Raw genomic sequence first — 26,839 nt, 5'->3', positions numbered from 1 at the left:
AGGGAATCAATTGCATGAAGGGAAGAAGAATATGACCGCCAAGGCATATGGAATGCAGATTGCCTCACTTCTAATATCCACAAAACCATTATTCATATTTTAGGAAGGTCTGCAGGTGTGGCATGGAGTATCTTAGCACCCTGCAAGGTCACTGGGAATTGTTGAAGGTTGACTGCTACAGTTCAGACTTGGAGCTCGAACCATAACAGCACAATTTTCACACCAGGTACAGATTGGTGTATGGAAATTCCGGAATTGATGTCTTTAGCAGGTCAGACGTTGCATAATACAAATCAGAGGTTAGGGTGGTCATTTCCGACACCTTCCCATTCCTGTGGATCCATTCTATCATTGGAATCATCTCTACCTGGCTGTAGCGGCACCCTGCAATTGAATGCATTTCATTCTTTGGTGCCTGGTATGACTCTCTAATCGGATACTTAATATGATGAATAAAAGAAGTATAATTTCTGATTGTGAACTATGAATTGGTTGTGTATGGTAGCTATTGAAGGGAAATAAGAACGTCTTAGAAAGCCATCTAAGATCAGCATGCACATCTTGTGTCCAATGATTTCTTGAATAGCTTCTAATAAGTAAATACAAGTACATACTAGTGTGGCATAAAAGAGGAAATAAACATAGTTGATTTCCCACAGTTAAAACCTTTAAAAAAGTGATGCAATTTACAAATCCAACAAATTTCATCAACATTATGACATATTGAATTAATATTCTACAATCTGCAAGTGGAAGAACGAGAGATGATAGAAAACACAAATATTTGTGGGGAAATCCATTCCAGGTAAAAAAAAACCCACACTCCAAAACATCAAGCTAATGTATGCAACTGGAAGAATGAGACATGATAAAAAACACATATTTTTTGGGAAAACCATTCTAGGTTAAAACCCCCACACTCCAAAACATCAAGCTAATGTATTATTTAGCAACAAGTTACAATACTTTTCCAGCGTTCACATGAAGATTTACATCTTGCTCCATCCTAGAGTACAAAAAATAGCATAAACCTATGAAGTGTACTTCTCATCCCTCTCTTACATCTCTTCATTAACTCATTGTATGTATAGAGTTTTCATACAAAAGGAAAGACAATTTCTAAAGCGTTTACATTCAACATATTTACAACTTATATTGAAACTTCCTTTGTGCACAATTATTGCATAAAAAACAAAGCCAAGAGAAAAAGCCCAAAATTCAGACTTTTTGTGTTTTTGCTCCAAGTCTATCCTTGTGAAATGATTTGGTCTCATTTAACATCTTCAAAAAATGCATAAACAAAAAACCAATAAAGCGTCCTAAGATTGAGTCACCTTATCGGAACAATCTCCCAGTTGACAAAGACCTTATAGGATTCAAATTGATGAAATTATATCATCACAACCATCCATGAAATCACAAAAATCTTATCTCATGCCCTCGTGCTCCAATTAGACACCTATGCAAACAACATATGTATAAGATCCCGGTGATAAAAAAAGCTACAAAATGCTGCAACCGCTCCCCTATGCTCATGAGCTATACAGAAGCAACAAAAATATCGACTTCTTAGCCCAACACAACTGTGAAGTAATACCCCAAAAAACAATATAAAACATTAGCCAAAACAACCAAACTGATCGCTCCAATCCAATTGAGAAACCCATGAGATTGAAAATAACATCCACAACAAATGGTAACCCATCCAACCACCCATACCTCAAAGGTATCCAACATCAAAAGCTCATTCTGGCAACATGATGAACCCATTGGCTAGAACCTCAAGCTCCATGTGCAAACTAGTTGATGAAGACCAAACACATACAAGAAGTCCCACTACATGGGTAATGTCAAGTCTGAAAAATCAAAGGCACACCGAGTCTGCTGATAACAACACAAAGAAAGCGTAACCATTTAGTACTAAGGACCATCCACAAAGATATGCAAAATCATGTAGCAAAAATTGCTGCAAGAAACATCTGTCTCGTCTAGTCTCTAGAACTCTCCAATGTTCTCCACATCTATCAAAATAAAGAGATAAAGAAACCACCATTTCATCACCAAAAAACAATGAAGTACAAGTGATAACATATGACCACAAAAGAGTGATGACCGTAGCTCCAATAGATCTCAAAACACAATGTTGTGTGAACCCAAACATCTAAGAAGATATTCAAGGTCAAAGAGAGAATCTACAAGTCATAAACATGTAGCATGTCCATCCAGAAACACTTCTAAATGTCAGCTGCACCAAGTATCATCTCCTTCACAACCCTAAGGGAAAAGCTACCATAGCATGGAAAACCATTCAAACTCAAGAGATCAAACATAGCATATTATCTTGAATCTACATGTATGTAAGCCTGTCAAAGTAGATCAAACAACTCGATTTCCCATATTAGGAGATCAGTCTATACTCATAAGGAGATAACCATGTTATCCATCTCTCATAATGAATCCTCTAGAAACATCTAATTGCAGCTCAAGATCCATGAATATGAAAGAAAACATAAGGCACCTAAAGGTAACATTAAGCAATACCTCTCAAGTTATAAACTACCAAGTAGACTATGAGCAAGGAATGAGAATGTTCTCCAAGGATATGCAAGTTATCATGACTTAGCTAATAACAATCTCCTTACAAGTCTCTATTGAACTCACATCCAACCAAGGTGTAGACTTCTCAGAATTTCTATTGAAATCTCATCAAGAATATAAATCTTAATATGTCTCTCATATCAAGACAACACTAATCTCCTAAGTCTCCAAGTATCCATAAGCACTTATGATCAATCAATGCATGCTAAACCCCAAAGCAACATATCACTGTCATGAAGTATCAAACAAATGATCGAAGTACTCAATACCAAGAAACTAAACCAAGTTCAATGTGAAAGCTCCAACCATGGAATCAAGAACATAAACTTGACAACATGATCTAAAACATCTCTTCCAAAGAGATAACATGGTCCATGCAATCATATCAAATAATTGAATCATGTCACAACTGTATACTGGTAAAGAGAAAACCATGACATAAAAAGCCACCATGGTAACATATCAAATGAAGGCATAAACCACGTCTCTCATGAGGACCCCTTGAATACTAGAGATAACATCTCCAATCACATGAAGATACCATCACTCACTAGTTTACAAACATATGTGAAAGATCCTTCTATAGCAACAGGATCTGAGGCATTCTCCAACTATTGCAACACTAAAGAAGATCATCCATCACTATGTGATGAATATACAATCATTGCTAAAGCTCCCACTAAAACATGATACCAAGCTCTGCAAGGCTATGATACACCATTCCCTGAATCTGAAAAACATATAGGCTTGCACATCACACGTTCGAGTGAAACCATGATTTCAAAACTAAAGAAAATCACCATGCTATAAGACCCCATAATTGACTATTCAATTACTACTTATCATTCATCTTCTCATCCCAAAACATCCACACCACTGCACAAGTGACCACAAGGCCAGCTAACAAGTGTACATCAACATTGAATCAATTTTGGTGGATACAGATAGTCCACATCCAAGTTATCCCATTGCAATTAAATGGGTGGCTTACCCACCTAAATGCATAACTTGGAAATCCAATCATTGCAACATGCAAACCCACTATCACATCAATGATATGTAAAAGAGATATCTCAAAGAAAACAATCATGTAGGCATATGACTCAAGCACTAGATCAAACACAGATTTGATTTGCCATTATGTCCACATTGAGCACCATAGAGCAGGAACCCATAAAAGCACCGCCATGAAAATGTTGAGTGATTGATCACGTGGCAACATCACCATGTAGAGAAAGAAACACACTTCTTCTCACCATGCATAGAGCATGCATCATGCATGTAGAACTAAAACTATCTCATCCAATAACACCCTAAAGGAACCAATGTTTAGAAAATAAATCTTTAGTCGGTCCACAAAAAGCCACAAGTTTTTCTTTGAGTGTGCAAAACTTGCAAAAAATCATTTGTTCAAGAACACCCATGCACATCCACACCAATATCTCATCTGGAAGACTCAAGAGTTTGAAAAAACCAATCAACTGAACCCAAAATAATGGATTATCACAAATGAGCATCATGCTAGATTTTTAAGGAAAATCTATAAACTCCTCAGATCTAACAAACAAGAATCCAAACCAGGCAAGTGCAATCATCCAAGAGGAAAATGTAATACAAGATCTTTAGGCCCACTTGCACACCAAGTCCACAACCACTACTAGGACATGCATTTGAGAGAGATGTAAGCTATCCAGAAGCTTCTAGATCATCCAATGATCAACTGCATAGGCTCTATGTAATCTAGGTAATAAAAGAGATACCTTCTCAATACCCCTGCATCAAAAATTATTCCATTGTCAACCATGGGCTTTAGATCAATGCCATTTCAACATGACCAACTCTATATTCTTTGTCTTTACCATCCTTCAAGAAATGTCAGTTGTCTCCTGAAACACTAAATCGATTGCAACACTTAGACTCATCAAAGGATTTCTTCAAGTTATGCAAGCTAAGAAATCTAAATAGAAGAAATACCCAAAACTAGAAACACTGAGAATCCTCCCATGCAAGCATCATGCAATTCACAAAATTGTGCTCTGATACCAATTGAAGAGAAATAAGAACATCTTAGAAAGCCATTCTAGATTAGTATGCACATCCTGTATCCACTGATTGTTTGAATAGCTTCTAATAAACATTTACAAGTACATTCTACTATGCCGTAAAAGTGGAAACATAGTGGATTCCTCACAATTAAATTTGAAAGGAAAGCGATTGCAATTTACAAATCTAACAAATTTCAGCAGTATTATGTCATATAGAATTAATATTATACAGTCATGAAATTAGAAGAATGAGACACGATAGAAATCACGAATATATGTGGGGAAAATCTTTCCAGGTAAAAAACCCCACACTCCAAAACTTCAGCAACAAGTTACAATACATTTTCAGCCTTCACATGGAGATTTAAATCTTGGTCCATCCTAGAATAAAATTAGCAGCATAACCTTGTGAAAATAACTTCTCATCTCTCTTATATCTCTTCAACAACTCATTGTATTTATAGAATTTTCATACAAAAGGAAAGACAATTTCTAATGCATCTACATTTAATTTATTTACAACTTATTTAAAAACTTCTTTCATTGACAACTTTTGCATAAAAAACAAAGCCAAGAGAAAAGAACAAAAAACAAACTTTATGTTTTTTGCTCCAAGTCTATCCTTGTGGAAGATTTGGTCTCATTTAGCATCTTCCAAAAATGCATAAATAAAAAAGCAATGAAGCATCCTAAAGTGAGTCACCTCATCTGAATAGCTTTAGCCATAGATGTACTGCTGACAGAGTACTAGCCGAGATTTCTGCATCACGAATATTTATGACTTTTACTGGCAACAAAAACTCTCTAAATCAAGGGATATCCATAGGCGACTTATAGCAGCTGTTTGCAACATCTTATAAGTTATAACTGATTTTATTGAATGTCAAGGGCAGATGTACAACATTCTAGGCCCTAGGTGAGACCCACAGCCAAGGCATTTGACTTCTAGACAAAAGTGCCTAAAATTTGTGCTTCATATTAGGCATCCAGCAATAAAAGTGCATTGCATACTGAATTTCAAGGGTTTCTGGTAAATTTTCAAGTGCCACATTTGGGCTCCAGCTTTTCTTTTAGCTGCAATTATATTTCTTGAATTTAATTAATTATTTCCTAATGCTAGTATCTACCATTCACTTAATAAGACAGCATCACAAGTGCAATGTTCAAAAAATTTGTATTAGTCTTCTTCCATACAGGCATCCCATTTTATTGTTAATTTTTTTCATAAAAACCAGAAAAAAGCATAATTTCCCTGATTACGGAAAAATACAAAAAAGCTTTGCTTTAAACAAATGAAAAGCACAGATAGTCACTGGTTGAATAGAGATTGAGCCGACAGGGTTCATCATAGTGGTATTATAGTAGTTATGTGCCATCCTGCAGGGTTGGGGTTATATATGCAGCGACAATGGTTTTCGATCCAAACTGATGCTATACATGCAGGACTAAGAACAGAGCAACAGTTTGATCAGTTACGGGAAACATGATTTGAAGTAATATGGGTGACAGGAAAGGTGGTAATCCACCTAGAAATGCAGAAAAAAATGAAGAGAGGTGATGGTTATATTCACAAGGGTCTTGTAGCAGGATGACAACATGTGGGAAATGTTTTGCAGCAGGTTACCACAGGCATACAACAATGGGGGAAAATGTGGAGAGCTTGTGAAGTATAATCATGATGTTAAAGAGGAAGAGAATCTGGAGAGCTTGTGAAATAAAAATCTGATAATGATGATGATGTAAAGTATTTCCAGCAATGACAAAGGGGGAGATCGTTGTTAGTATGTGTTGTCATTGATGCAAACTCTTTGCTTTGTTGTGGCCTGTTGGCATATGCTATGTTGTCATTGATGATTGTGTAGAGTTTATTGAAGGAAGGATCTATACTAGTGTAACCTAAGTCACAGGATTTGCCGAATTTCATCCTTTTGATTCGAATTTCAGCGAATTTTAACTCTTTCCGAACGTCATCCGAATTTTATGAATTTTAACATAATACTGTAATTTAATATAATATTATTTAATTTTAAACTGATATTGAGTTATTTAGTTAAACTATTTAACAATGTTAAACTATTTTAACAATGTTAAACTATTTTAACAATTTTGTGGATATATTAGTAATATTTAAAAATATATAAATATATATAACTAAATTTTAATGTCGAATTTTTTTTCCGAACTTTTACCCTTGCCGGATTTCATTTGAATTTTATGATCGACAAACTCGAATTCGAATTCGAACCTTGTGACTTAGAGTGTAACACAGGGACTCGCACCCCTCTCCCAAACTTTGAAATACCCGTCCTCGCGACGCCCGCGCATTGGGTACTTGAGTACCCAAGTACCCCCACCTCTGCCATTCCACAACCATGCTGCCACTGAGATGAGTACTTCAATTTCTATTTGAATTTTGATTTTTAAATGTTACTATTTGGTATGTGATATGTTACCATGTTGAATGTTGAATGGTTCTAGTTCATGTTGCAATTTTTCTATGTTCAAGTATTTTAATTTGGTATGTTCTATTGAAGCATCATCTCGTAACTAGCATTTCAAGTTCTATATGTATACTTTACAACACCCCTCCCTACCCTGTCCCTTGTCGCCATCCCGAAAATGAGGCCCATCTTCCCCACATCCCGGAAACTCATCCTAACGTACCCCAGTACTGGGGTTATACTGATGTGTACTAAATATGATGTTTCTTTGGCATTGTTATGGTGTAAAATACATAAGCTTATGTAGATGATCGACGGGAGATGGTATTCTCAATTGTGGATTTCCACTTGCTTGTTGTTGGTGTCTACACTATGTTGAAGTTATGGTAAAGGCATTGTGAGGTTACTGATATTGCTTTGAGATGTCATGATTGCTCCTCAGAGTTGTGCGTTGTTGATATAGTAAGGTTATATTTGAGGCCTCCTTTGTGTTCACAGTAATATGCACTGGTGATAAGATTTGAATAAAATATAGTGAAAGACTCCTTGTTTGGTTATAGTGATGTAATAATATTATGATGGGGAGTATAAGCATTGAAATGATGATTAGAAGTTCTAATAACCCCTTGTATTAGTAAATGAACAGACTGCAACTTGACTTCTCTAACATTATGCCAAATGGTTTGTTTTCCTGTGTTTTAATGAGCCGTTTTAGTTTTTACTTACTGGTTGTATGTCCTTTTCTTGAATTAAAAGAATAGTGCAAATGACTAAGACAATTATTGTCGTGAAGTGTAATAACACGTTCATTTATAGTCAACAAAGATGGAGCGAAGAATATTACAAATACAGTCTAACCTGAAATGTTGACATGAAAGTGTGAAACAATACAAAGATGTTTGAATCTTGAATTCCATGGTATAACTTTGTCCAAAACTAAACAATATAACTGCTCTACTTAAAGTACATAAATTTTTTCTGATGCCATGTCCTTTGTGTCATTGCTACTTCAGTATGAATAATTTGTCTTTGATATCAACTGAAAGATACATTGCTAAGCAGTCAACATTTGATATATGGAAGATTGCATTGTATACAATAACTCTTTTTTAAGTCTCATGAGCTGCGGGATCTTAAAAATTTCTATCATGACCAAAGGGTGAAATCAACATCACAAAACTCATCCAGTGAATGACACTTATCCCTGTCATTTGGACTCATGTTTGTGTCCGTTTAGCTTCCTAAACTCTGTTCCTTCCACGGTGAACACAGTCTCTACAAACTTAAGCTTTTCAATAATTCCACATTAATGCCACATGCTCCCAGAAATTATCTCTGACATTGAAGCTGAGAATATGAAGTAGCAACAGGATGTGACAGAGACTATCTTCATGCCAGAAGAAACTGCACTGCCTTCTAATTGCAACATTTTTTTTTGCGTGGCTAACAACTAATAATCAGTTCACTTATATTATACCAAATAAATTTTGCATCTCCATAACATATTATGCCACTGCAACGATTTCGTTGCAACAAATTTTTCCTTTGCGAATGATATATGTTTGCCCATCTCCTGCCTTGGTATTATTTCTCCTGTCAAAGGATAAGCAAAGTTGTACAACTATAATCATTCCCAATGTTCTTGGTTAAAAGATTATCCCACCAAGCTACATAAAATTCCTTTCATCTTCAACGTCAATAAGTATCTGGTGCCCCCCACACAAGTGATTTTAATTAGTAGACCACAAATACATATTATTTTGCTAGAAATATATTGATACTCACTTTCATTGGCAGAAATTCATGATATTGGAAATAATTGAAGTATAAATTAACTCTCCACTGCTATGAACCCATGGTGTGTCGTGAATGAAAGAAGCCAATAGTATAACTTTAAAATATTCTAAAGTAAAACAATCCATGCTAACAGAGTGCCAACAAATAGAGTTAGGCATATATTTATACTGAAATGCTTCATTATTAAAATTCATTTGCCAAAGGAAGGGACCCTTTCTTTGAACGTTTACTTATGGCAACTTGAAGACTCAGCCTAATTAAATTTGATTAACTTCATAAAATGATAGATTATTCTCAGAATATATAGAAATCTTCGTTAATTTCATTAATCCTTTATTCTGATAGCAAAAGTACCTCTGTAAATATTTTCGTCGACTTCCCTAATCTCCAGTGTCTCCATTAATGCTTTGTCTGAAGATTTTGAGTGACTCCTCCAAGTTCTATGCAGGTCAGATCTACTGATGAAAATGGCTTGTTAGGCCCATCTCGAGACAATTTGAGAAAACTTTGAAATAAAATAAAATAATTATTGATTCTCCAAATCTTAACTTTCTGCACTCCCAAGAACCATTAAATAATATTACTTTTCAGTTTTGTTCCATATCACCACCACTATTAATCCATAACGTAGGTAACATCCAAAAGATTAGTTAATAATTATTTAATATTCATCATTTGAATTTTTTTTTTTAATAATTAAATAAAATTCCTTTTTAGACTCTTTTTTTTTTGAAATCTTACAAAATGGGGAGATTACAAGAGTGTATGCATGAGGGCTAGAAGCAGGACATTGGTGTCAATAGTTGTGTGAAGCTACAGGCAGTTGTAGGTGACCCTCATGTTGCTCCTAGTTGCGCAATAGCTGTGGCATAGGTGTTTTGGTCATTTACGTATGTTTTGTGCATTTGCAAAGAAGTGTTTTATTATTGCCTAGAACAATCCTCAGCATTCCTCTGCAGTTGATGCTATGGTCTTGTAGTTTGGAACATAGAGTGTATGTGGTGTGGATGTTGTATGTCTATCTTATCAGGCCCTGGTGTTGCTGCAGAAGTCCTGGTGCATATAGTTTTTTGATGGCTTATTTATTTGTAGTACTTTCCATTTGTCTTGTGTTAAGATATTGAGTCCCCTCTACAAGTCCTTTATGTATCTTGATTGGACATAGTGAAGCTTTGCAACGAGCGATTTGTATCTTGCCCTAAGATAGTGACTCTTGCTTGCAAGTTTTCTGGTGAGCCTCCCGTAATACTTTTCATAGTGTTGTCTTGTGCATCAATGTTGATTGTTTTGTTTATCTTTTCTGCTGATTAATGTTACATGTTTTGGTGTTAAGGTAATAAGTTTAAGGTTTTTAAAGACTGGTTCACCCGACTCTCCATAGTCTTTGGGTTTGTTCAACATGAACAATGTAAACATGTAGTTGTAGGTTTTCCTTTAGTCAAAAAGTATAAAAATCTTTTTCTTTGCATGGAATGAGTGTGACAAGCTTTTTCCCTCGGTAAATCCTAAAAATATATATTTAGTTTCATAACTGTTCATATTAGGTTAGTTTTTGTGCACATTGGAGCTTTTCCATACAACTTATAGAGCAGTTCTATCACACTGATGCACATCTATTCCGATTTCGAGGTGCAGATTAAAATGCAGACAATTTTTAAATAAATAATTTGTTCCTCTGTGTTTTGATATATGAAGAAACAATAGAAATTTAGTGGATTATATGCAGGCTTGGCCTTATGACTGGAGCTGCTATCAGCAATAAAGTTTAAATAAGCATCGTGCATCATAATCACATTGGTTTGTATTTTGCATTTAATCCTTATGCGATGGAAACATGTAATCAGCCCATGGTTTTCTTTCCCTCTTGCAGGCTGCAGGATGTGCTTTTGTTGTTGCATTGATTGGGAAGGAATTGGTTGGTGACAATAGAGGGTTGAGTTTGTCCTTAATTACGAAAATTCAATCAGCTTCCAAAGATGTAGGTTGCTGCTTCCTAAATTTAAGCATGTGGCTGGATTTGATCATTATGAGACATACTGAGATATACTAGAGCAAATTTTAAGCTTAAAACTTTTCTCTGCTTTAGACTTTTCAGGGGTTTTTATTAAGATAATTACTTCCTTGGAAATTCATTTTCTTTTCTATGACATAAATTTATCTTGCTAATTAAAATTCTAAGACTTTTGGGATTTTTAAATCTGTTACTGCTTGTGTAGAGATTTTTTTTGGTTTTGATCATGAATCTGGTTGTGTACAGTTGTTTGAACATCCTGCTTTTCTTGAGCTATTGGAGCAATACTCAACACAAGGATACAGGTAGTCAATAAATCATTTTGATGATGTGTTCAATTCTAGTACTGCACACTATACTCAAAATTGCTGTAAATCTGTGCACAAATGCTTATATCTTTGAATAAATTTGATATGCAGAACATGAGGTATTTATAATTCTTTGTATAATTTTCCAAGCTGTCAATTTTTTTTCTTAGCTTTACATTATTACTTTTTTGAACTTCTACATATGAAATGTATCAAACAATGCAAAATGGTTGTTTCCATATGATGAGCAGTTTGAAGTTTTACAAATGAAAATGCTGTTTGCACAAACTAAGATTGACAAATCTTCAATAGGGAATATTGAAGAAAAAATGATTTACAAGGAAAAAATAATACACAATAAATGATGGTTTAGAGGAATAATGTATTTTTTCATTCAAGTTTAATATTTAATGTAATTGTCTCTAGTTAAACTGTATGGTGTGCCTTAATTTAAGACTTTTGCACTTTCTTATCCCATACCAAACCAATTCTTAAAATTAATTAACTTTTGATGGACTATTAAATATGGTTGGAGTTAACTATGATTCACCAATAGTCCTTCAATGTAGGAATTGGAAAGGTACTAGCAATAGGGTACCCTTAGCGGTTCTTCCTCTCACATTGTAGTAGGGTGACCTCATAGCTGTTCTCCCTCAACTACCATTGTACTAGTGTGCCTTTTAGCTGTTCTCCCTCTCATAGTGCACAATAGGGTGCCCTCATAGTTTTTTTGTCCTAACTACCATTGCAAGTAGGGTGCCATTAGATGTTTTCCTCTTAGAGTGTAGAAGGGTGCCTTCGTAGCTGTTCTCCCTTAATTGCCACTACAAAAAAGGTTAGTGGTTGTCCCTCTTAGAGTTTAGTAGGGTTCTGTCATAGCTATTCTCCCTTAACTGATCCTGCAATAGGTTGCGCTTAGTGGGTCTCTTTAATTGGAGACTCCATCTCCTTTCCTTGTGAATGACTATTGCTAGATTAAGTTCTTGTTGTGATTTAAGGTTTTGTTTGTTCCTTCATTTGGTGGATTTCTTCAGTGAAATTCTTCTCTTTATATCTCCTTTGAGTGTAAGGAGTAACACCCTTTCATTTGTTAATGCCCTAATGAAACAATCACACTATTTGGTTATGGAAAGATATATCTATTTGACAGCATTTGCTGCCCCTTGTGCTTACATAATGTTCATTTGTCTCTTACTCTTCAAATCAGTCTTTACTTTGATTCGAATCTGCACATATCCCCTTCAAGATCTGCATATCTCCTTCTTTTAGATGTGCATATCTTCTTTCTTCTTTCCTTCTCAATTCTTATTTCCAATCCTTCTTAATATTCTGCTCTGAATGTGCTTTAGGTTTCCTCTACCCCCTTTCCTCCATTCCTTCTGATCTTTCTTCCCCTTTTTATCTTCCAGTGTGAAATAGAGTTCACATATCTTCATCAAGTCTGTCTTTTGGTAAGATTCGCAACATTCATAATTATCCCTCTCGGAAAGAGTCACAACTCTTCTTAACTACAACCCCTTCAAAGAGTCACAGCCCTTCATAGTTATCCATCTTTCAAACGGTCACAACCCTTCATTATTTTAAGCCTTTCAAACAGTCACAACCCTTCAAAATTACAATCCTATGAAAGAGTTATAACCCTTCATCATTTCTTCCCTTTGGAAGAGTTGTTTTCTTCTTTCCTCCACATTTCCTTTCGGGTGAACTCTCCTCCCTTTCATGTCTTATGTTGTGGGAGTCAGAACTTCATTATGTATCTTTTGACCTTTTATAAACCTAATTAACTTGTGATTATTATATATTGTATTTAATTTTTTATTTATCTATCTAGATATATTATATTTTAATTAATATTCTTTATTATAAAATTCTATTTCAAAAGGGGGACATTACAGTCTCCCTTTCCCAAAATTGCTCATCTTCAAGAAACACCAAATTTTATATGAATATTTTAATGTGAGTAGCTTCTCTTGTGCAACTCTAATATTAACTTGTGCACTGAGAATTTACAAGGTTTCTAATTTGATTAAATGATTTTTGTCATCTTTTAGAAAAAAGGATCAAGGCCATCTTTGTAATGACATCAAGCTGATTTGGATTGACCAATGTTTACCTTTAATATCTTTTGGGTTCACTCTAGTTATTCTCTTATTGTAGACCAGCCAAAGGTAAAACTACATGGAGCATACACTTGAAACTATGACGAATACATGAGTGTATGAAGTAATAAAGTATTCACCATGAAGTATATGCATTACATGCATTATTAGATTCTTTCTTATTGACTTGAATGATTCCTTGTTGCATATTTTACGTTGCAGGATGGCAGGATAATGCTCTGATACCATTTGTAATGCTCCCTTCTTCAATCGCCCTTTAAGTTGCCTTAGATCATAATTGCATAAGATTAGCTTTAAAGTTTACTAAATAAATATGTTATTTAATTATGGGATTCATAAATTGAAATGTACATTCACCACATGAATGAAACACCGACATATGAATGCAAGCATTATTCTTATACAAATCAGGGGTTAGAGTAAAGAGAATATATCTTCATTGTTATGCAATACTTAAATTATATGTGATTCTAATTATAAAAGACGTGGAGTATGGAAGCATAGTAGGGTGCCCTAGGGTCACAACTCTACCTCTATATGCTATGCCCTCCTCCTTTCTTCTATTTTTGGAGTTGAATATAACTCACCAATAGTTCTTTAATGTAGAAGTTGGGAAGGTACTTGCAAAAGGGTGCCCTTAGCAGTTCTCCCTCATACAGTGGGGATGACATCATCATAGTTGTTCCTCCTTAACTATCATTGCAACAAGATGCGTTTAGCGGTTGTCCCCCTGACCGTGCATAGGGTTCTCACATCGTTGTTCTCCCTTAACTACCACGTCAACAAGAGCACCTTTAGAGGTTCTCCCTCTTACTATGTAATAGGGTGCCCACATAGTTGTTCTCCCTTATTTGCCACTATAACAAGGGTTGTAATGTCCCCATTTTAGCAGTTGACCAAGTGTGTGTGCGTTAGCCTTGTTCTACATGGTCTCGAGGGCTAATGAAGGGTTTAATGGGATCCTAGAGTGTTTTGGCCTAGTCATTTCTAGTTTGGGCCAAAACGAAGTTGATTTACTCGGTTTCAGGCATACTTACTATTTTTAGTAAGTCGACAGGACACAGTGCAGGTCAATTTTGGTGATTGGATTTGATACTCCTCGGTGAGAGCTTTCCGATGAGCTATCACTCGCATTATTCGAGGTCTGATTGCTAATACATTTTAATGCCTGAAGTTTTATTAAAGTAACGTCTAATTTAATTGTAAAATATTAAAGTGTTACTTTAATATTTATTTTATGGGGATGTGTACCCAAGGGAGACATAAGGGGTATTTTAATATATGTTTTATATATTACACATCTTTTATCCCACATTGCCCATATGAGTTGAGCGGACCCTTGGAAATAGAATAAAAGGAAGCATTTGTGGCTTCATTAGACTGGTTGAATATGAGAAGAAATTGGTGTGTGAGTTGCAGCTCCGTTCTTGGCATTTGAGGACATTTATCCTCTCATGTAACATTCTAGACGTCATTCCCTTGGGGTTTGGCCTTTGGAATTCTTTGTTATCGGCTTCATTATCAGGCAGTTTAGTTGCATTTCCAGCTACAAGCAGATTTGGTATTTTGCTCATATCTTCTTCACTACTTGTCCGATGCTTATGCCGCTTTAAGGGAATGATATTACGAAGGTAGTGGACTGATTTAAGGACAAAGTACTGTAGCAACACTATTCATGCGGCACTGTAGCAGCAAGTTCGAAAGCATGGGCTGGAGTATTATGTCAATAATGCTGAAGTAATTAGTGAGTTGATAAATCTGCCATATATTTGGTTTTATGAATTCTGAAAATAACATTTTATTGGAAGCAGTTCATTTCCACTTTGCATATTATTGTAGTTTCCTTCTTGTTTATGTTGTATGATACCAATTCCATGCACAAAACAATTTGTATAAAGGAAGAATTTTATTATTCTCGTGTTTTGGTAGATCTTAACTCAGGATCATGTTGTGATGTAGGAATACCAGTACCTATGAGTCAAAACTTGAATAAATGAAGAATTTAATTATTCTCCAGATTTATCCTGTATATTGTATTCTTTGCAATACTATTATCACTAGTATCAGTGATATGTCATATCATAGGTTTAGTAATATCATGTTTTCAATGATAACACATGCTAAGAAGATTCAGATAGATATAGAGTATCAATCCTTGCTTGTTCATCTTAATTGATGTTGCAAGATATGATCTCTCTTGGTATGATTATCAAGTTAAGAGGGATTGTTAATTCCGTAACTTTCAATCATGCCGATCTGATAACAGATCGTTTTGATCTAATCTTCCATTATATTGATCCGGATTCATTGTCTTATCCTCTTATGGATATCGACACTTATCTTAAAGTACTAGTTTAAGGTCTAACCAATCACCTTGGTTGGTTAGGGACTAAACTAATTATTGCATGGAAAGTCATCGACTCTAAGGGATGAGTCAAAGAAGACTTTGGAAGAGACATGTCCTTTGTAAGGACATGCACCTTGATCTCTATATTTTATAGGGATGTGGTTAAAGTTTAAGGACACACAAGAAACAACAAGTCTACTTCTTAATCTATATTGCCCTAGGACGACTTGTAGAAGTGAAAAGCATTTCCAGAATTATATCTCTCCATTCATTCAAGATTGTATATTGAAGATTATCTACAACAAGCATATAGAAGGTACAATCGAAGTCTGATTCAAGTTCAAAATTTGTAGAAACTTTACAACTAAGCCCAAATAAAGTGCAAACTGAGTCAAACAAAGACTAAACTAGAACACACTAGTTTGTGAAGAAGACAAGACCCTCCCATAGTCAAGCCTCTGCCTAAGAAGACTATCTACAATTATTAGCTTGCAAGGATCACAATAACAATCTAATCCCTCAAACTTTGGTGCTAGCAAAAATGGGGACATTATTTTTTGCGCTTGCTAAGATTGTTTGTCCCCAATAATCTAAAAAACAAATAACACATCAGTCCACCTAGGTCCTAAGGGTAGAATCATGTATTTTCCCTATGATCCCTAACTAGCTCCTATAGCATCATAACCAATCTAACTGACAAGACCTATCAGATTGAAATGAATCTATGGCGCGGGAGTGAATGTCTCATAGGGAAGCAATTCAAAAAGTTGATAAAGCTTTCTTCCTTGAATTATGCAAAGGGAGATGTCATGCACAGTATTAGGCACATGCACGCCTGAATTCTGCACATGCAAAAAATTATGTACATGAGTCAAAAGTAAAACCATGTGTGCTCAATACTGTGTACACATCCCAAAACTCCTCTGTGACCCCTGTCTGAATTCTTGATGCAGTAGAAGGATTCCAAATACTGAACAAAAGCCCACCTAGAAGGACATTGTCAAACATTTGCTGCTCAACAAATACACTCATCCCTACTCTATCTCAACAAAACTTGAAAATACAATGGATGTAGACACATCATAATAAATTGATACATGAACATCGCCAATTGTTGCTATAGGAAATTGAACTATGTCTACAGATGGTGTAGACTGTGCCCAACTCCACTAAGTGAGTGATTAACATCAACCTCAAAAAGAGAATTGTCATAAGATAATGTTTTAATAAAGTAAAAACGGGTTTTAAAGGACCCTAAACCTTTTACAAAGTAGCTAAGAACAAGAGCAAAGAAGCCTAGAAGAATTGTGCATCAATGCCAAAAAACAGAACTAACTAAGACCATAAGCCGTAATACTAACAACAGGAAAAGACAACAAAAAGAATGCAAAAAGCTAGCAAAAAGACAGCTACAGGGTCTTAAGAACATCAACAGCTTGATCTATAATGATATTCATGTTAACCACAGACGTCTTCAGATCATCCATTTCTTTGACATCCATGACCTTGGTCTTCTTAGAGTCATCCCTGATTTGTTTGCTGGGGCCATGTTACTCTTTCAAGTCCTTTAAGCCTTGAACTCTCCCCTATTCCAATTTGTCCAATAGAATGTTAATTTTGTACGTCACAGTCTTCAAGATGGAGCAACTCTGATCAGCAAGTATCTTAACTGCCTTCTCAGTGTTAACCACTCTGTTATCCATGCCTTCTAGCCTTTTTTGCAAATCCTTCATCTTTTGTTCCATAGCTCAGTTATTGACTTCCAAAGGTGGAATTCTCTTCATAAGATTCTTAACCTCTTCTACATTTCCAATCACCTCAGAAAGTCTATCAAGATGCTGACCGAGAGTTCTCTCACCTTTGGTGGTCCTGCTTAACTGATCAAATTCAAACTCACTCCTAATGTCTTGCTTCTGGTCTTGCATTCTATTGATATCCCTTTTCATCAATTTTGAATTACCAATCATTCCTTTCCAATACCCCTTGTCCTCATAGTCCTTGTTATGAACCAGGTAATCCTCATCCCTTTCCATATTGTCTCTTTAAGAATCCTCCTCCTTAGTACCTTTATCATTAGCCCTCCCTTGAGAAAGTAGATTCTTACCTTTCCATTCCATCCTCTTGATCAAAGGTTGATCATCAGAGGGAATGTTTGAAACCCTATCAGTTTTCTTTCCCTTGTTTTTGGTAGCAATACCAAAATTACCAGTGGTTTTCTTCCCTGTACCCTCCTCTGGCTCCTCTTCGAATTCTGTGTCCATCTTAGAATCCATCTCCTTAGTCTTCCTTTTCTTTGTAGATGAGCTCCTGAGAGCAAGCTTTTCCCTCTTTTTAACCTCCATCTCATCATCTTCCTTGTCTGTGTCCTCATCGTTGCCCTCATCCTTATCACTACCCTTATTTTCACACTCCAAAGTTTTCTTACTAAAGCGGGCTCTGTCCACTTTCTTTGCTTTAGGAAGATTCATAATCAGAACCATCAAGCCTTCATGGCAAGCTTGGTCATTCTCAGGATTGTTCTGTATAGCTAGAATGGTATTACCCAACGACTGCTTGAGGTAGAAGGGGAGGTTAAGGCTAACCCTATGTCTAAAATGGTTGACCAACATAAAATGATGCCCAAAAATCTTAGAAAAATCACCATCCAGGGTTAGGTATTCAATCACGACGAACATGATAAACCTCCAAGGACGAGAAATGGAGCTAGGGCTAAAATAGTCATTAGCAATCTTAACCAACCTGTTACACTTCTTAGTTGTCTCCACAAACTCTTCAACATGATCTGACAACTTCTTATCCCTATAGAAGTTGATACCCTTCATATCAAGACCAGTGGCTTTTTCTATAATGCCCTTCGTGACATCCATTCTCTCGTTTCCCACCAGAATACTACCATCCTTTCAGGTCTTAATAAATTGACGAGTAATGGAAGGATTGCTACCCTTTAACTTCTTCATGAAGCTCGTGAAATGACCCTGTTCCAAAATATCCCATTTATCCGTTTTCTTCTTCCATTCCTTGTAGCTTGTTAGCTCGACCCTCTTTCTCTTGCCGCCCATCTTCCTCAAACTGCAGCAAATTCTCCCAGTCGTAACAGAAATAGACAATATGGAAAACTAGATGTCGATATCACAACAAAGATTTTTGTTATGCATAAAGACCCACAATCCGTGTGGCCATGAATGAATAGTCCCTTCAAAACTAATCACAGCCCGCAACTCCCCATTCTTGCCCAATTCATAATTATTCTTAAATGCTGTTTTCATCATTATTAAAGATTTTTTGCAAACTTCTATTCTTTTTCGTATTCTATCAAGGATAGCCTATCAGTAGGGATGTTCTCACCATGATTCCAAATTATCTTTGCATGATTATTGCATGCCACATTCGCGACCCAATCAACAACTTGGTTTGTTTCTTTGTAGTTGTGGGTGATAACAAAATCCTCAAAAGAATTAATAAAATTTATAGCCTTGCATATAATATTATAGATAGTCCAAGAGGGATTATTAATTTAATTAAGACAATTAATAATATCAAGGGAATCCCCCTCAAGCCAAATTTTCTTCAAATTCATAACTTGGCAAAAATAAGACCCTTGAGAGCTACATTAGCTTCCGCAACATGGTTAGTTTGTTCCCCGATAGGAATAGCCATAACACCCAAACTATCCCCATTCATATTTCCAATAATGACACTGGAACCTGCAATCCTTGGGTTGCCCTTTTAGGCCCCATCAAAATTAATCTTACACTAGCCCTGTGGTGGACAATCCCACCTAGCCAAATTCCTAAGATTAATATCATTCTGAGAGATGCTTAACCCTTCCAAATTCCAATTTTGAATCAATTTGCTTTCCCGTTCATTCTAAGGGTCATGAGCTTTCCCAAAAATCATAATATTCTCAATCACCATATGCTTAATCTTATGAAATAACTGAACAAAACTAGTCTCCTTACCTTTGAACACCCTATCATTTCTTTCCTTTCACACACCCCAACATAGAAATGGGAGGATGAACTCCCATAACTTCATAATCAAGATATTACGAGAAGGAGACTTCCATGCTAGGAATAACTCTTGAATACTGAGGGGGAAAACCCAGTCCATATCTAGGATACCACAGATCCTTTACCATAACCTTCTAGTGTACGAGCAGTGAATAGTTAGATGATTAACCAACTCTTCCTCTTTCTTGCAAAGATAACACCTACTAAGAAGACACATAGCTTCTTCATTAATTGTCTCTGGTAAGAATTTTATCCTGCAAAAGAATCCAAGAAAATATGTTAACTTTAGGGGTCAAGCCTTTAAACTAGCCTTTAGCCCAGCAAGGCACCTGATAGTCCTTGAAAAAATCTCCATGCAGAGAGGAAACAAAGAACAACCTGTTAGGATTATACTTCCATATTAAAGTATCCTCCTCTTGAACTAAAAAGACAACATTCAAAATTTTGTTAAGTTCATTATGGTTCTCAACCACTCTGTTAAGGTTCACCCATTTATTTTCTTCCGAATAATCATCAACAATATTACCAAAAAAGTTCTTGCATTGATCCATATACCCATTCCACCTATGATCATAACTCAGGGCATGATTAGGAATCCAAATGTCCTTCCAAAAATGAATAGTCCTGCCATTACCAACCTTCCATCTAACCCCTTTTTTGATCAACTACTTGTTGTTTTGAGCTTGCTTCCAAATCACAGACCCCCCTTGAGTGCCTTCACTACAAAGGAAGAGATTAAATCCTTGATCCTCCCAGTCATATTTATCATTCCAAATATCTTTCCATTCGCCTTCCTCTTTATACCATCTCCATATTAGCTTGGCAAGTAAAGAATTGTTCATACTATTGATCTTTCTTAGTCCTAGTCCTCCTTTTTTGATTGTCATGCAGACTTTATCCCAGGCAATCAAAGCCATTCTTTTCTTCTTTTCCATACCCGACCATAAGAAATGTTTCCGAATTTTTTCAATGGCCAAAGCATATTTCTTAGGAATCTTAAAAACACTCAAAGTATGCAGAGGTATATTCTATAAAGTGGATTTAAGAACAATAATCTTACCTACCTAGCTAAGGAGGGAACCTTTCCAACCAGCTAATTTTGAGTGGATTTTGTCTATTAAAGAACTCCAGAAGGACTCAAGAGGATCAAGAAAAAGAGGAAGACCAAGGTAAGATCCTGGAAGGCTGCCAACCTCATAAGACAATGTTGCATCCATCTCAAACATAGGATTTCTCACACAGTAAACCTCAACAGTTTGTTGATCTATACTATATCATGGCGTTGTCTCTACATCACTCACTTCATGAAGTGCAACATCATGTGTGCTATCATCAATGCACACTTGAACAACTAAGGTACTGCTGCTAGGTACCTCAGTAGATGGCTCATCTAGTATAATATTATCGTCGCACACTCTCAATTCCACTGGTACTACATCGCCATAAAATGCTTGATTTTGGAAACTCATGCCAATAACGACATGATTTAAGTCAACTTGACATGGATTCCAATCACACCCTACATCCAATGTGCCCAACACTTTTGCACTGACATGTGGAACTCAAAAGGAATGTCCTGCGCATTAGTAGCTACCACTGCATCATGATGATGCCAAAAATACTCACCATTGTCATGCAAATCAATACTAATGTGACTATCAATATCCATGTTATCTTCCTCAGTATCCTCGAAAACATGAACACTAACATCCATTACCCTATCCACAACATTTTCGGAGTTTGTTATGACACTAGTAGCAATTGTAATCTCGCGTGGGCCACTGCTAATATTCAAAACAGACTTAGAGTTTTGACAAGAAACTTTTTCTTGCCCTCTAAGAGTGCCCACCGTGCCATCATGTTTCTCTCTTTGAAAAAGCAACATCATGCTCTACTTAAATTCTGCATTTGAAATTAGTTTGGTCATCCACTTGTGTTTTTGATGCAACTCATTTACTAACACATTCAACTATTTCAGAATACCAAATTGTATCTCAAGTTCTCTATCCCTAGGTGGTGAAGTAAGTTCTTTGCGGATATAATGTCTACCCAAAATGAATCTCCTGTCACCATCATCTTGAATAATAATTACTTGATCAATTTGATAACTGAGCCCAATACCTATAGGCTGGCATGAAACCGCTCCGATACCACTGTAACACCCCAACTAGTTATAGCTTAGATAAACACTAAATTCCTCTACAAATCAGTTATTTGACATTTCATCAAACCTTTGGCATGCATCCTGTTGTCCTTCATTTTCAGTTTGATGATGATTTCTTGAAGTTGAAATAATTGTAAATGAGTAAATGTATATAACTAAATGCAATGCCAGCTTAGAGATAATTTTCCAACTCATTCAATTATAAACTTCACATTGACAACGTAACTCAAAGATGATATCAGAGTAAAGATAAACAATTCAATGATCAATTCTCTCATTATTTATAGTCTTAAATTGTATTTATCGAACGTTAGATATATATTTGTAAAGTGAAACATTGAACCTAGTATTTTGGGCTGAAAGTGTTAAACCATTATCAACATTGGGACATGGATCAGCGGCAGAATTAAATCCCTCATACGTGTCCAAAATGAAGTTCGCATTCAGCGGGCAGAGAATATAATGCTACAAATGTGTGTTGTAGCTACTAAACAGATTGCCAATAATGGCATTTGTAGAAGCAGGTTATAACACCCAACCAAGACATATATCAAAACCACGTGAAGGCTTGAAATGTAGCCCAGAAATGACTTAGAACATGCACCAATAAGTAGTGGTATAAACACCCAAAATCTGTAGTTAAAATGCTCGATAGGCTGTAGAAGAACACCTAATTCAGTGGGCAATGGTAGCCAAAAATGTGGGTAGCAGTCCCACTCTAAACATGCCAAATAAATGCCCTAGCAGGTATTAATGATGTTGAAACTTAGGACTCCAATAACAGCTTTCACCAGCAATTTTAATATTCATATGTACAATAAAAACAGAAAGGAATCTCAACAGTTCAACAGAAACAAATTCTCAGAATTAATTAACAATACCTCAGCTGTGAATTACAATGCACTTCTTAATTTTAAACTCTTATATTTCAGCAAGAGCATAGGAACCAACAACCCCATAAATTCTCACAAAGACAGCAAAATAGACAATAGGATGATTCATTAGCTTCATGAAGCCATCTTTTATAATCCACTTGACTTCACCAACACACAATTAATTAGAGGCTTCTGTTAGATTCTTTTAATAGAAAACTTTTCTAGTGCATGGCTTCATGAAGATGCTTTTCACTTAGAGGCTTTAACTTTAAATATAACAATTTCTTGTACTTTTATATTTAATACTTCGTTTAGGTGAAATTATAAAGTTAAATGATAACTTTATACTAAGTCATTTAATAATTTAATACTAATTTTGCCACCAAAATGGTAATAACTCCCAAAAAACTTATCCTTTAAATATGTAATCTGAAACAGGAGTCACTCCTTTTTTTTTCCCTCTAAACATCAAAGGTAATGTTGATAAGTAACTTGATGGAGCTTTAATTTTTGCAAGGGATTTGAGTCTCCATTTGAGAGATAAGGTTGGAGATTTATGAAGGGTTGTTAGAACATATTGTGATATATGGGAGATAGGGACCTCTTGTCACGACATAACATATTTCATAGCAAAGATTTCACTTTTTATTAGCCGATAGGCTTTCACCTGGGCAATAGCCCACCGGCTTTTCCTCACGCTGGTGCTTGTGACGGACGGATTCCTATTTTTCCGATAACAGAATTGTCTTCATCATAAAAAAATGTTATACAAGATCAGAGCATTTGTGACCGTCTTTCTTCGGAGTGGACACCATCTTGCTTTCCACTGCGCGGTCAGATTGCAGAGGACACGTGCCCCTTTACGAGACACAGAGATGCTTCCTGCTGCCGTGGCACACTAAATAGATAATGACCATGGTTGGCCATCGGGGGTAAAGTAAACATCATTGCAAAAAACGAAGCAGGGGCCTGAGTGCTTGAATTTGGGTGAGTTGGGGTAGAGAAAATAGAAGCAAGCCTGAACATGCCAAATTTGGGCGGAGATTCAGATGGCTCGGAAAGTTTTCCCATCTTGGACGAGGCGGCGGCAAAGGCAGCGAAACAATAGAAGAAGAAAAATTGGAAAAAAAATTTATTTTCTAAATTTGCAGTGGGCATTGACGTTGAACCCAGTGGAAGAAGTTGCTCGGTGGTAGAGCAACGGATAATGATGGTAGGAGTTGTAAGAGCCAAGCCATTTCATTTGGTTTCTTTCTCCTTTTCAATGATTTTATATATGGCTTATATGACAAATCTGTGAATCTTGAGAAATCCACTAAACTATAAGTTTCAGACAGCTTGTCACATAAGGAAGTTCGCATAATGTTTGATGAAATGCCTATTCTGTGAATTACTAACTTGCATTAATTTTGATGCAATTTTGAGTTCAATTCTTGCAAGAGTTTTTTGTTTTCTAGACTTTTGAAAAACAAAAATGAAGCTAGAACCACTTCGAGTTGAAATTTTACCATAGATTTTTTATATATTTATAGAGTATACTGATGGTTCTAGTTTTTTCAAGGAAGAAAATAAGACTGACCTGTCCAAAACCACATAAAGAGCCCGAAGTTAGTGCATACAAGCATGACTCATGGCAGTTTTAGACTTAATCAAACTACACAAAATGCAGTTTCCTCCTCTTCATCTTCATATTTGTCTATGGCTAGCAGACAATGTCTAATGACACCTTCCAGCTGTAGGCTGTACTGTGACCCTTTTATCTCTTATTACCACCACTCTGATATTCTTCTCTATGGGAGCTGCAACAAATGTATGCTCTCGTTAGCATTTTATGGTGGTTTTGTAGAGTGGAAACTCTTAAATTTAGGAGAGGTTCGATGGGGGTTTCAACGGGATTGCAGTAAGTTGATAGTAATGAATTCTTTTGTTCAGTTTAAAATATTTTGAGGCATTTCTTTTTTATTGCTTCTGATTTCTACACTAACTGATTCTACATAATTTATCAGGGCAACACAAATTGTTTTAAACTTTGTGATTGTTGCAGATTATTAATCCATGCATATAACACCAATATTATGAAATATATTTTCAATGTCACATACAAATGCATTGTCAATTTTGGTGCCTTTCACACTCAAATCTGTTTTCTGGTAAATTTACAAGCAACCGATCCAATTGCCCAATTGAGGCTGCCCAAGAGACGCAGGGCAGAAGCTTACCTCTTGTTTGAGTTGCAACACAGTTTTCTCTGCCTTCCAAATGGTTCATTCGACTTTGAAACATGCAAGCGTTATTCCTATTAGAATAATCTCCTAGCTTCTTTGAGTTTTCGGAGTAAAATTGCATGCATGCTGTATCTCAAAAATGGCCCAATAACACTTGGTGAGAAAGATTGGTGGGAAGGCAAGTAGCATCATAAGCAATGTAGCTCTTAAATACCTCAGTAGAAAATAAATATCCACAGCTGAATTTGTTTAATTCATTTGCTGACTCGTGGCTTCGGAAAACCTGTAACACAATGTTTATCACAATTTTTTTAGACAGCAACAGATATACACGTGCACTACTAGATTCATTTTGACAAAGCCAATGTATTTACAGACTTTACAATGTGAGGTAAAAGCTGCACAACTATCGAATAACCAGCTGTTTCCATTGTCCATTATCTTATTTAATGGATCAATTAATCCCACATTTCGAACCTTACCCTATCGGCTGCACACTTGCACCCTGCCCGGGTGAAAGCGCTAGTATTACCATGTATGAACTGAATAAGTCTCATGATGTAAAAGGTGCAGTAGAAGATGAAAGTGCAATATAAGGTAAAAGTGTAATTAGGTTGGATTGCAAAGTTGTGAAAGAATCTCAGTAAAGACTAACAAGAATAATAACAAACTCGGCACACTCAACATTATGTGAGGTTTTTTCTATATTTATTAAATTATTATTCCAGCAATAATGTGAGGATGATTACAAGTGTATATATCAACTTGTTTTCACAAATATGATATGCATAATTAAAAAGGGGATTCTGTGATTATTGCAGCTAGTGTTGAAGATGTTACCAAGAGCCCGAAAAGTCTATAACTCCCTGAAGACCAATAGAGGATTTAAGTTACTGGAGACCTGTTGTAACACCCTCATTTGTTTGAAAGCTGACTATATTTTTCAAAAATATATTGCTAAATTAGAAGCTACAGTTTTAGCTTGAATCACTGTGAGTAGGAGGGATGAAAATAAATAAACAGCCTATTTCTCTCCAGAAGATATACTCAGATTCTTGGGAAGGAATTCCCATTGATGATGGAGTCAAAGAGGAGCTGGATGCTCACTGTCAAATACTCCACACACTCTACCACGCTGAAGGAACAGAGTCTGAAAGCCAACAAGGAGATCTCTGTGTGCCCGCTGGGAAGAAACAAGCCTTACCATCAAATAACACCTGAAAGATATTTTTCAATGATTAGAAACGATATATTCATCCAATGAAGATATGCAAAGTCTTATCTGAACGATTGCTAATTAAGCGCACTTCCGCAGACCATCTTTTGTCAATACATATTGAATGGTCCAAGAATAATTGACGGAAAGAATCAAGGCACAACACTGAAAGGATAAAGATGTTTTTTAAGATGCTTCGGAAGAAGGAAGGTATTTTGCAAATGATATGTTGCTGTCCATAAACTCCAGCTTGAATCAAAAGCAGTCAGCATATGAAAGGTCAATTTGGCATACAAAAATATTAGATTACAAGTTCAGAAGAACCTGTGCGTGCGTGACCAGATGTTACTATCAAATTAAGTGGCAACAATAGTCCCTCAAAACATTCCTTTGTCGGTCCATATGGCAATTCAAATTCAAAATAATTTGCAGGTGTTACACGGGAAAATCATTCATGGATAAGTTAAATATTGTGAGCAATTAAAAAAATAAGCCTAGGCCGTTATGGAGCGCACCATGATGTGCCCTCATACATGTCGATTAAAATTGAAAGTCGGGATGAGAGATAAGGCTTCTCCCGAGGAGGAAGGCAATGGTGTTCTCTGTATAGGTTCCTCTCGTGGCTCAGCTCACTGTTGCGACATGAATTTTGTGAGGAGTGTAATCAACGAATTCCATAGGG

At 36.0% G+C, this 26,839-nt stretch overlaps 1 protein-coding gene across 2 annotated transcripts in view; it reads left to right on the top strand.

Annotated features, from left to right (window-relative positions):
- LOC149567622 (nucleoporin (DUF3414)) overlaps nt 1–26,839 on the top strand; it is a 337,999-nt gene that overhangs the window by 266,405 nt on the left and 44,755 nt on the right. For both annotated transcript variants that reach the window (XM_089820876.1, XM_089820877.1), the window contains exons 27-28: nt 10,752–10,859; nt 11,139–11,197. In XM_089820876.1, coding sequence (XP_089677002.1) covers nt 10,752–10,859; nt 11,139–11,197 — 167 coding nt within the window. The remainder of the gene's footprint in view (nt 1–10,751; nt 10,860–11,138; nt 11,198–26,839) is intronic.

Source organism: Cupressus sempervirens, chromosome 3 (genome assembly GCF_028749045.1).
Source record: "Cupressus sempervirens isolate cs-2001-9-10 chromosome 3, ASM2874904v1, whole genome shotgun sequence".
In the NCBI taxonomy this organism is placed as follows: Eukaryota; Viridiplantae; Streptophyta; class Pinopsida; order Cupressales; family Cupressaceae; genus Cupressus; species Cupressus sempervirens.
Note: the sequence above shows the minus strand (reverse complement) of the source record. Positions and strands in the feature narration are given on the sequence as shown.